Source organism: Sorex araneus, chromosome 2 (genome assembly GCF_027595985.1).
Source record: "Sorex araneus isolate mSorAra2 chromosome 2, mSorAra2.pri, whole genome shotgun sequence".
Classification (NCBI taxonomy): Eukaryota; Metazoa; Chordata; class Mammalia; order Eulipotyphla; family Soricidae; genus Sorex; species Sorex araneus.
This window is the reverse complement of record NC_073303.1, coordinates 95,431,519-95,444,099: the sequence shown is the minus strand read 5'-3', so window position 1 is coordinate 95,444,099 and position 12,581 is coordinate 95,431,519. Positions and strand designations below refer to the sequence as shown.

Here is a 12,581-nt window from a genome sequence, read left to right as displayed (position 1 = left end):
AGACTCCCCCCACAATTCAGAGAGATGGATATAGCAGAGCTTGCATCGGGGTAGAGATTTGTATTTTACTTCTTTCAATTCTCCACCGGTGCTTATCCAGCTGAGCAGCAATTTTACTCAAACTGACTCGATAAATTTTGTCAACTGTCCTTTACTTGAACAATCTGTCTACTATTCTTAGAAGAAAATTGGATATTCTTTGTCATGATGAAAATTTTATCTTACTTACTGGCTTATAGGGGAATGATTGCCTTTTACCTACATATATAAGAAGAAAGAAGGAAATATTTTACCTGTCCAATTAGTAATGCTGTAAGAATGTCTCTGGGTATACAGTGTTGACAAGAGCTTGGGAAAAGCATACACTTCCCAACACTGGTATTAAAAGCATTCATTCATGCAATATTTATACAAAATTAATAATTTTTATCACTACACAAATTATTTTCCTGCCAGCCAACATTTCAAGGATTTTATTCCACAGTGATAATTAGACAACTTTTTCAAGAGATTGTACAGGCAAATGCAAAAATATGCTTCATGTAGGTGTGATATGTAATTGTACAAAAATCATTAGAAATAAACTAGATTTTATCAAATGGCAACAAATTAAACTACAGTACATCCTTTCAATAAAAAAATCACAGAAAGAATGAAACATTTATAACTATTGTAGTGGGATGTTATCTAAATTTTACTTATATGTTTAAACACGGCATAAAACTGCATGAAAAATTATGAAAGATACAGAGGATTATCTCCCAGTTTTCATTCTGCCTTCTTTCTTTGGTAAATATGTTTTGTGTTTTGATTGAGCACATGGTGGTTTCCCATAAAGACTATAATTTAAAACCTGCTCTGCATGGAAGAGCAGCCATATGACTAAAATCTGACTGACAAGAATGTGAAAAGAAGCTAATCAATGGTTTCCAGTCTGGCACTTTAGGGTGCATGGGCATGCCTGCTAGTTGCTTTCTCCCCTTCCTGGTAGCCTCTTTGTGGATTTAGGAACCCAGTCCTGTTTCATCCTGAACTAGGAGTGCTATGGCAACATTTAATGAAAGTCATCTTAGCAGACTAGAAGTAGCCTTGAGTTCCCAAACCATCAGACCTTTGTCCAGATTGTCACACAGGAAACTAATTATCTTCTACCTCTTTAAGCTATCTTATTTTGGGCTCATTTGTTATAATGCCCTGGCTACACTGTGTTGGTAAGTATTGCATCTACGTTAAATAATAAAGAAAATGTTTATGAAGAAAATGTGGAGGAGGATGTGGATATAAGTGAGGGAGAGGGTTAGGTTCCATAAGTCATTTTGATCAGCAGCTTTCAACTTTTTTTCAACGTTGACTTCCTTTCAATCCTGTTTCTTTCTTGCGATCCCTCCTACCATGTCTTATCTGATGGCCCACTAGTCTATTTTTGTGGTACCCCGTTTATGTGAGTTCCACAGGGCCTCCAGTTGTGAAGCTCTGTTTCAGATGAAGGTAACTGCGTAGATGAATTAGAGAGGTGCATTGTCTGTGGACATTGAAATATCAGGTAATTTCCAACTTTTTATTTGTTTAGTTTGTTTAATGTCTCTGTGTTTTATAATTTTTGACAACACAGGATGTTACTTATTTTAGAAAGAGCAAACTGAAGATATTTCCATTTAGAAACATATGCAAATGCACCCTTGAAGGAAGAAACTAAGCTAGAGTTGAAGATTTTGAAATGACTTTTGAAGGTCTGAAGATTACCACCAACACCTCTCCCTCAAAAGTTTTTTTCTTTATTTGTTTTAGGGCCACACCCCACGGTGTTCAGGGCTTACTCTGACTCTGTGCTCAGGGATCACTCCTTCTGAGGACCATATATAGGGCCAGGTTCAAACCTTGCTCAACCATGTGCAAAGCAAGCACTCTGTAGTATCACTCTAGGCTCCTGCCCCAAAGGTTTTGTTCAAGCTGTAAAAAGATGTTGGCCTATGTGTGAAATCTTATAGGATGTGACTGGAGGGGACATACATCAGGCAAGAATGTTCATCCTTATGAGAATCTCTGAGACTGACAAAAAAAGGCATTTAATCCTGCGTCAGGGTTATCAACACATAAGTTCTTTAAAACTAATAATTTTAAATATGTAGAAATATGTTTGGGTTCACCAACTGAAATTATGAACATTTTTCTTCATCACATGTACTCCATTTAAAAATGTTTTATTTATCTCCTCCACAGTTAGGGCAAAGACTCCATGTCAAGCATAAAAATAACCCTCCAGGAGGAGCTAATAAGATAACGAACAAGGTGTGATTATGAAGAACGTTTTCTTCCCAAATATAATTTGGTGATAAAATTTAAAGGGTGAGTTAAATTAGGGTAGTAAATATTAAGTATCTATTACAGAACCTGGCATATAGACCTCGGTAGTTAAATATTCTCTTTTAAATATTTACAATAAATTTTAGAAATTCTACTTTGAGGAATCTGTCCACACAAAGTAACCTAAAATGGAAAAGATTTATGAACAATAACACCCAATGCAGTTTAAATAAAAGTAATAATTGAGATTTTTTACAGTATAAGTTTTTTAAAAAGCCTAGAATCTATCCAAAAGTGAAACACTACTGTTAGGAAAATACTTAACAGGGACTAGAGAGATAACACAGGGATATATAGGCACTTGCCCTGTATTTAGGCACTTGCCCTGCATGTGGTGAACCCTGGTTTTATCTCTGGCACTGTACTGTCTCCTGAGCAACTCCAGGATTAACCCCTGAGCACAGAGCCAGGAATAAGCTCCCAGCAACATTGTTACCCCACCCTTAACCCCTCAAATTAAAATGTTTACACATACAGGCTATGCAGCATATATGAATATAAATGTTGTTTTTAGTATATGGAAAAATATTTCTATGATTATTTTAAATGGCATAAAGAGAAGGAGGCTGTCTCCAACAGTCCTGCTTTCCTTATTCTTTCTTTCTTTCTTTCTTTCTTTCTTTCCTTCTTTCTTTCTTTCTTTCTTTCTTTCTTTCTTTCTTTCTTTCTTTCTTTCTTTCTTTCTTTCTTTCTTTCTTTCTTTCTTTCTTTCTTTCTTTCTTTCTTTCTTTCTTTCTTTCTTTCTTTCTTTCTTTCTTTCTTTCTTTCTTTCTTTCCTTCTTTTCTGGGTCACACCCAGCAATGCTCAGGGATTACTCCTGGCTCTGCACTCAGGAATTACTCCTGGTGGTGCCCGAAGAACCATATGGGATGCTGGGAATCAAACCCGGGTCGACCTTGTGCAAGGCAAATGCCCTATCCTCTGTGCTATCTCTCCAGCCCCCCTTAATTTTTCTTTTCTTTTCTTTTTCTTTTTTCTTTTTGGATTAGACCAGACAATGAACAGGGATTACTCATGGATCATGCACTCTGGAATTACTCCTGGCGGTGCTCAGGGGACCATATGGGATGCTGGGAATCGAACCTGGGTCAGTCGCATGCAAGGCAAATGCCCTACCTGCTGTGCTATCACTCTAGCCCCCTAACCCCCCACCTTATTGTTTCTTGAACAAATTCTTAGAGAATCCTTTTAAAATATAAGTCAGAACTTGTGGCTTCTCTGGGTGAACAATCATGCTGCCTACTTTCTTATTCAGAGTCAGAAAATAAATTCTCGCGGTAAACTATAAACCTAAGTATGATCTGCTGCATTCTCCCTGCCCTGCTCTCAATTCTGAGCCCATTTCTCGGGACTCTCTGGCTTTATCTTTTGAAGACATTCTTTAAGCATCACCTCCTAAATCAAAGACTTCTCTGATCAGCTGCCCACCCCCCGCAGCCTTTCCTACCAGCAATTCTTTTCTCAGCCTAATTTATTGTCCTCACAGTCTCCTATTTATCCAGCATGCTGTATATTCTTAGCTTTGTTTTTGTTTTCTTGTTTTGAAAACACATCTGGCTGTGTTCAGGGCCTACTGACTCTGTGATTTGATATATCTCCAATTCTTAGGGCACCATATGTGGTTCTTGGGATCAAATCTGGTCAGACACATGAAGGGCAAGTGTCTTACTGACTGTACCAGAACTTATAGCGCACAATCTCTGCTGCCTGCTTCCCAGTCTGTGATGTGTACTTTCTCTCTCTTACCTTACACTTTCCTAAACGAAACTATTTTACTTTATAGACACAAAAATAATATCGTCATACACTTTAGAATTGAAGGGGGATTGAATTCATCTTCTCATTTTAAAAAAGATTAATTCAAGAAACTCTTAATCAACACTGTTCCTTTTCAAAACACATACCCATTTTCTTTGCAGAAGTAAACCTCCCCAGCATCCATTTATATGTGCATTTTCTCACCAGTGACACTTTTTATCTACAGATTTTTTAATCTACACATTTTATTGAAAGTTTCATTTCATGGCTGAAAAATATCTCAGAGATTTTCTATGTGTTTAAACTAAATCTGCCCATTCCTATTTATGTACTTACTCTTGCTGTTTCCCAGTATTTTTAGACAGTAGACTATTCAACCATATTCTTAAATATGTCTGTTTAGGTTAGTCTCAGATTTTGCTACTAAAACACTCCATGAACATCTATTCTTTAACTTATCTAAAAAGAAACAAACAATAGAAAACTGTATGCCTTGTAGTTATTCCCACGCACCTGATAAATCGTTGGTTCTATTGTTTAAACAGTAGCAGTACCGGGAGGGGAATTTGACTGGGTCCACCGTCTTCAGGTTGGAAACTGTGGAGAGACACGATGCCATGGTAGTTCTAACAGAACCTGGTCCTGCCAGTCCATGCCCATTATCAGTTCCCAGAATACCCAGTTTCACTTACTGTTGTAAATGGCCACGGAAAACTTGTGGAAGGCAAAGGAACTGTAAGATGTGATGCTCAGCAAGGAGAAGAAAGTCCTGCTCTCTGCCAGACACACCAACATAAAGAGACAGATGCTTACTAATGATAAGAAACCAAGGGTAGTACAAATTAGTATTCATGATGGAGATTAGAAATATTGAGAACAAATATGGGCCAGAGAAATGCTTCCCACAGAAAAGTTCAATCTCCAGCTCCTTCTGTTCTCCTGAGCTCGACCAGGAGTAGTCCCCAAACACTGAGCCTGGAGTAAACCCTGAGTACCACAGGGATGGAGATGGGGGTGGGGGGTGGGAACAACTTAAACTCAGGAAACATATAAAATAAATAAATAACAGAAATGAATGACAAAAATTAGAAAACGATTGCTATACGAAAGAACAAACTCCAAATTGCGAAAGGTTAGATCACTTGTCTATTTCTAGTCTGTCCTTATGACTAGAAACATGCTTTCAAACCTTCTGCAATCTAAATGATTGCCCCCAGGTTCATCATGAGTGAGGAAGAACAATATTCTACTCTTTCAGTAGAGAGAAGCTTGGATACAGATATGACCTGCTAGCTCAGCTCAGGATGAGACCTAATCGTGGAGCTTGGACAAGACAAAAATGGAATTGGAGTGCCCTTTCAAAATAGAATAGATTACCATTTAAAGCTTTGCTCAGCATCCCATTCACGAGTTCTGTCAGGTTAAGTGCAGACAGATCAACCGACCTTGCAGGCAGTTCTGAAACGGATTAGAAGATACTGTCACTCTAGACTTGGCAAGGAACAAAGCTCATTTCCAACATTCAGGCAGTTGTGGACATTCACTGAGCATGTACCCAGTGCCTGGCACCAGGGTTCAAAGATAAGAAGTGGTAGCCTCTGACAGCATGACAAGTTAGAGAGAGGTCCAGGGAAGCATAGACAACATTTCTATTAGGTATTCTCTGCAACAAGAGAAGTAAGGAATTGGCAAGGAAAGTTCTTATACCATGGGAAGTCAAAGAACGCACAGGAGTCCTCAAAGTGCCGTCTATGGAAATACAGAAATAATTGCAATATATAGTGGAATATATGTAGGAGTTGAAAGGGAATGTTTATATATCATGGGAAATCTAACACATTTTATTTGTTCATATCTGTATTTACCTTGATTAGACCCCAACCTCAGATTTACTAGGTATGGGGTTTGCTGCAAGCAGCATCAAGAGCGAACTCAATGTGTGAGTTAATCCCCACTTGATGATAGTGTATATCTCAATTCCACTAAGCGAAAACCCCACCTCTCTTCTGAAGATTTGGAGAAAACAGTTGTGAAAAATGGCATAAGAATTTATAATCCATTTTGTATATATAAACATATATTTATATACACCATTTAAAGCCTTAAATGGTATATAATATATATAACATATATATATATATAATGCTTTTTGGGTCACACCCGGCAATGCACAGGGGTTACTCCTGGCTCTGCACTCAGGAATTACCCCTGGCGGTACTCAGGGGACCATATGGGGTGCTGGGAATCGAACCTGGGTCGGCTGCATCCAAGGCAAACGCCCTACCCGCTGTGCTATTGCTCCAGCCCCAATCCATTTTATATTTTTATAAACACTGCCTGTTTTTACTGTTGCTTGCAGAAATTTAAATCTTCTTTCCTCTGTTGATATTTCACTGAGTGTGGGTCATACTTCTGCTTGAAGGTGGGCTAGAACATGGGTCTGCAGTCCTTGCCTGGGATAGAATATCAGGTCAGATTATGAGACTTGTACACTGGATCATGGTGCTCACAGGGGGTTGCACCCGTTAGTTATAACTTATACACACCTGACTATAGTGCAGCTAGGAACAATGGTTCAGTGCTAAGACTCTTAGACAGCAGAGCTGCCAGGCACAAACTGCAAGGCTGCAAGGATTTTTCTGGATCCTTGTGAGTAAAACTGGAGATCAAACTCAGGGATGTAATGCTTATGAGACAGGTGCACTAACCACTGGATAATCTCCCAGCCCCTTAACTTTTACTTAATGTTTAGGTAGTTGTGCAGATCAAACAATATGGAGATTGCCAAAATGAACTCTGTGTTGTGTATTGGGAATGTGTTTGGTCTAGAAAAGGGAGAGAGGTCTCTCCCAGACCACCCATGGAGCACTGGGATGGGAGTATTGAGAAATGCCATCCCTTTCCTTTCTCTCTTCTGTAAGGCCAGACACTGGGGAACAAAATAGGACATTGCAATAGGATAGGAGTCTCCACTCTGACACCACATTCCTGGAGAAGGGTCAGAGGACTTTGTACTGTAGTGACCTTCTGCCTAAGTAAACGTGAGGATTATGGGGAACATCATAAAAGGGAAGACTTTTGATACCTCCCCTATAGTAGGCTCCTTGGGTTGGAAATGTATAGAAATTTTAATAAATAATCATGGTGATTCTTTGTGCAGTGGGTCTAACCCATCTCACACCTTTATTGTCATGAATCTGAGACTCTGAGAGAAGAAACTTACCTAAATGGAGACAATGAGCCCTGGTAATGAAAGAGTCAGAAACAACTTCCTAGAGTATCAGAAAACTGCTCTTCCAGTGTGGCAGGCCCCTTCTATTGGACAAAGTTCATACTATCGAGGGAGAAAATGTCAGAAGAAAACTTTGAATGTTAAAGGAATATATTCTTCAGTCACTAAAGGCCAAGCAATATGTTAGGTGTCAGGGACCTGGAGGTTTCCATCTCGATGGAGCTTATTGTCTGCGTCTTGGGTAGGAGGAAAGGACTCGTGCACACACATGCTGGCAAAGAACAGAAACAGGAACACATAGAGCTGTGAACACTTCTATTAGGGCGCCCAACCTGGGCAAAGGGAGAGGGGAAGTCTTCCTTGAGGAAGTGGCATAAAACTGAGACCCGGGAGATCCATTGTGTGGATGAATTACTTCTCTCATGTGATACTACATTATTGCTACTAATGTTGCAATGATTATTATTCATATTAGATTTTGAAAAGAGAAGTTGTTTTGTGTCAATTTTATAACAAAGGGAAAAAAAGGCCAAATACAAGAACAAGGGTCCATATTGTATCTATTGTTAACAAGCCCTGCATGCTAGAGTTTAAAAAGAGATCATCAGATTAAGAGGAGTAGGTAGACTGGAGGTGACTCAGGGGCATGGCTAAAGGCAGGGGCAGGCATCAAAATTGCCCTTTGATGGTGGTGAAGTTAGGTAATTCTGTGTTACAAAGACAATAACTCTGAATGTCTGACAAGCTTTCAAACACATAGCCTAAACTAGAAGTTTTTTTTTTTTTTTTAAAGATGTTGTTTTGTTTTCTTGCAGGTATCTATCCAGTTTTCCCAGCTCCACTTGTTGAAGAGGCTTTCCTTGTTCCACTTCACATTTCCTGCTCCTTTGTTAAAGATTAAGTGGGGGATATTGGTGGTGGGGAATGTGCACTGGTGGAGGGATGGGTGTTTGATCATTGTGTGATTGTAACCCAAATATGAAAGCTTGTAATTATCTCATGGTGATTCAATAAAATTAAAAAAAAGATGTTTTGTTTTGAAGTCTACATCCAGCAGTGCTCAGGGCTTACTCCTGTCTCTGTACTCAGTGATCAATTCTGGCAATGCTCTGAGAATCACATATAGTGCATGGATCAAATTATGGCTGTTCACATGCAAGGTAAGTGTCTTAATTGCCTTACAATCTTATCTTACCTGTAGTAAAAAAATTTTCATAATGGAAACAAATAAAAGGCCACAAGGAGGTTGAAAAACATATTACCAGAATATGATATAATAAGGTAAGTGAGGGTTAGGACTAGTCCAATTACCTGTTGCACCGAGAAAAACCCCATCTTTTTCTTTCTTCACTTCTTTATTTTCAGACACTGAAATAAAATTTTTCATAAATGATGTAGTATCATAGAATTATATGACTTTCTAGGACTTTTAATATCCTTAACACACGTCTTATATAATGGGCAGATAAAGAAATTTGTGTTATACACACACACACATTGCAGTACTACACATCTATAAGAAAAGGTAAATCCTTACCTATTGCAACAAGAATAGAATCTAGTGAAATAGGTAAGAAGGAAAGAGTCAAATACCCAGTGATCTGACTCATATAGTGGGCTATAGAGAAGCAAATAAGGGGAAAAATCAAATCCTCGGACTCTGACTATGGAAATGATGTTGCCAGCATGAAACTGGGAAGACGGTAGGAGTGGGCACGTTGGAGAGTGGGGATACAAATACTTGGTAGTAGGTATAACTAGGTTACATATTTTAAAGAAGCTTAAAATTATACCTTTAAAGCATACAACATCTTGTAAAACATGACCTACTTGAGGGACAGAAAGAAACACAGGAGGAAGTCACAAAAGGCCCAAGACAACAGAGTCTATCAGCTTCAGCTGATTTACAGAATTGAGCTTACCGTGGTGGAGGACAGGTAGGCTGATGGGGTGGAGTAGAGGAAAACCCTAGTGGAGGTTGTGGTGTTGGAACCCTATCACTAATAGTATTGCAAATCATGGTGCCTAACATAAAAACTTTAAAAATATGAAATTTCTCCATGGCTGCTCTCTGTACTGCTGTCCCAGAGAAGTGAGTCTGCCTCACTAAATGCATTGCCCACATCTACAATCGATGATGCCTGTAAATATTTGGACACAAAGTTTGTTTTACTTCCTCTTGTTTTCGCCAATTTATAATTCAACCTACACAGCTAGAATACAAGGCAATAAATATGAAAATAATCACTTATCACAATAATCATTTTCCAATAAAGTTTGGCAATGTTACATTTTTTAGAAAATATTAAGAGTTCTGGACTAAAAAATAATTTGGATGTAAAGAAAACTTTTACTATTTAAATTTTATCTCATCACCAAAAGCCTCCTTTTCATCCATCCCTATTTCCCCTTTCTTTCTCATCAGCACAATTTTTATCTCAATTTCTAAAAGTTGTTTTTAAAGCTCACTAGTATTACAGTGCATGTTTATTATACTTTTCTTTATTCATCTCTGGATGGATATTGAAATAGCTTTGCTTTTTGAACACCTGGTTAAAACTGAAATTCAGGAAGCCGTTGCTTCCATAAGTCTATTTGGTTATTTTTACTGTGATCACGCTATGAAATGAAACATTGAGGTTATCTGTAGAGTCAGTGAATCTCATCCTTATTTATAACATGGCTCCTGGTGAGACATTCAAGGGAACGATAAGCAAGTAGACATTTATTATTAATTATTCCCAAAGCTGACAAACTACTTGGTCTCTGGCTCCCTCAGGGCAAATGAATGGCTGTTTACAGGAAAATCCCACTTTGAAACAGTCACAATGGGACCTATGGAAAATGCCCAAGATCTTGCCTCTCACTTGTCCAGGAAGCAAAGACACCCCATGAGAAAGAGAGGCAAGAATTTCTAGGATCAAGGAAGATTACGGGCTTCAAGATTCCGAAAACTCTGAGCCAGAGCCATTATTGAACACCCTAGCATCTCATATGTTCCTCTGAGCACTGCCAGAAGTGATCCCCATGCACAGAACCAGGAGGCAGAACTGAGTACCACAGGTGTGGCCCAAAAATAAAACAAAAAAAGATTCTTCTTTTATATCAAAAAGTTAGGAAGAGACCTCGGGCTCTGGAATCTTAAATGCCCTTTGCGTTTCAATGCATTCATGATTTTGCTGCAGGCAGCATTTCATACCCTCAAAAGTAAACAGGCAAAGTGATTCTCAAGTGATAATGGTGAGTAGAAATACTTCCCGTTATTAAATTTATATTAACAGAAAGTCACAGTATTTGTGGATTTAATAAAAATCATGGTAATTCATAGGGTCCATGAACTATGAATCAATGAACACCTCAAAGAAGCTATAATTGTGATTTAACGCTTGCAGTTGACACAACCTCTATTTTGCAAAAGAAAAAGAAAGGTTTCTAGATGCCCAGGAATTTGCTCAAGATAGAGTGAGTTGTGGAAAGCACTTGCCAATTTACCTGTTGTAGGTAGAAACATCATATCCTTTTCCTTCTTGTTCTCCCCTTTATTGGCAGATGGTAAAGGGAAAAAGTTTTCATCAGAGAAGTTATTACCTAGATATAGATAGCATCAGAGAGAAATTCAATCCAAAACTTCCATTTTATGAAGGGGAAAATTAGTATCTGCAATGTTGAAATATCAAATGTAGGTTCATCATTCTGTTGTCTTTTAGATGATTACTAATCCACTATAATAATGTTGATAATTGATGATATTATTTTTAGACATTAATTGACAATATATGTTTTATATTCTGGAAATGATCTGATAAATGAATAAAGGCAGAATCCATTCTTCTGGAGACTATCATATGATTAGAAAAGCAGATTTAAAAGATATGAAGACCCAGGAATATTGTCATGAATGAACCCAGTTTTTTGGATGGAATTTTGAGACTGTGTAGCATATATGAGACTAATCTCATATGTGAGATCTGAATACTTGGGAAGTGTTGTTAATCTGAAAGCTGAAGGATGAATATCATAAATAGGGTAACTGACTGAGGGGCATTCAGTGTAAGGATGCCAGTATGGGTGCAGAGTAGGATGTGGGCATGAGCTCTACCTGAAATAACCTGGAAGAAGGCCAAGAGAGATGCAGATAGAGAATGAAGGATAGGGAGAACTACAGAACCTGGTGATAGTTGGTGGACAATAGCATGTTACGGTTACAAAGGATTTCTCCAAAGCCGTAGCAAGTCAGTCGTTGAACAATTTTGAGAAGAGGAGAAATGAGGAGAAAAGTAAGAACAATACTAATTTGTAAAGAGATCTTTCAGGCGGTGAAGAATGGGTCCTGAAGACAGAAGAGAGGCAGAAAATTAATTTAGAAAGCTCTCTTAGGGGCCCAGCAAAAAAGAAGATATAGTTCAAATGAAGATGGTAGTTGGGGGAACCGGTTAATTCAGTAGCATAAATAGAACTTGAGTGCAAAAAATTAAGGGACAAAACAGTGGATAGGAGGTTTATTATTGCCATTTCTGTCAAACTCATTTAGGAATCCTGCCTGAAACATCAGCTACTGTGATTCTCTAAGTGCAGCTGCTACTTCAGCCCAGTCTATTGGACAGATAGTTCTTGAACAGACTCACCTGTATTCCAAAGAGATAGGAGACACACGAGGCCCAGGCAGAGCCTCACTGGAGATCTGTAAGGCAGCAAACCCGACATGCTTGTGCCACCCTGGGACACTTGGAAATACCTGAGAAAATAGACCGTGTTACTGACATTACTAACATGCAGAATGTTTTCAAGAATAACCATGACAGGGGCTGGAGGGAAAGCACAGCGGGTAGGGCGTTTGCCTTGCACGAGGCCGACCCGGGTTCGAATCCCAGCATCCCATATGGTCCCCTGAGCACCGCCAGGGGTGATTCCTGAGTGCATGAGCCAGGAGTGACCCCTGTGCATCACCGGGTGTGACCCAAAAAGCAAAAAAAAAAAGAGAATAACCATGACAAACAGTTGGTACTAGGTTGCAGAACTGGTGAACAGAAAGGGAAGATGTAGAGGTGATATAAGGACAGTGGTGAGGCTCATGATACATTGTTGGTGGTGGGTGCAGTGACTTTGTACAGCAATACCATAAATAAATTTTATTTATTTTTTTTTGGTTTGGGGATACACCTGGAAGTATACCTGGCTCTGTCCTCAAAGATCCCTCCTAGCAGTGCTTGGGGGAACCAGAGATCC

General features: G+C 38.8%; 1 protein-coding gene across 1 annotated transcript in view; it reads right to left on the bottom strand.

Moving 5' to 3' along the window:
* Positions 1 to 12,059, bottom strand: part of HHLA1 (HERV-H LTR-associating 1) — a 32,358-nt gene extending 20,299 nt beyond the window's left edge. Inside the window, exons 1-6 of the mRNA XM_055124467.1 lie at positions 11,981 to 12,059; positions 10,848 to 10,907; positions 6,993 to 7,052; positions 5,501 to 5,581; positions 4,816 to 4,899; positions 4,637 to 4,720 (exon numbers count right to left, since the gene is read on the bottom strand). Coding sequence (XP_054980442.1) covers positions 4,637 to 4,720; positions 4,816 to 4,899; positions 5,501 to 5,581; positions 6,993 to 7,052; positions 10,848 to 10,907; positions 11,981 to 12,059 — 448 coding nt within the window. The remainder of the gene's footprint in view (positions 1 to 4,636; positions 4,721 to 4,815; positions 4,900 to 5,500; positions 5,582 to 6,992; positions 7,053 to 10,847; positions 10,908 to 11,980) is intronic.
* Positions 12,060 to 12,581: the final 522 nt, after the last annotated feature.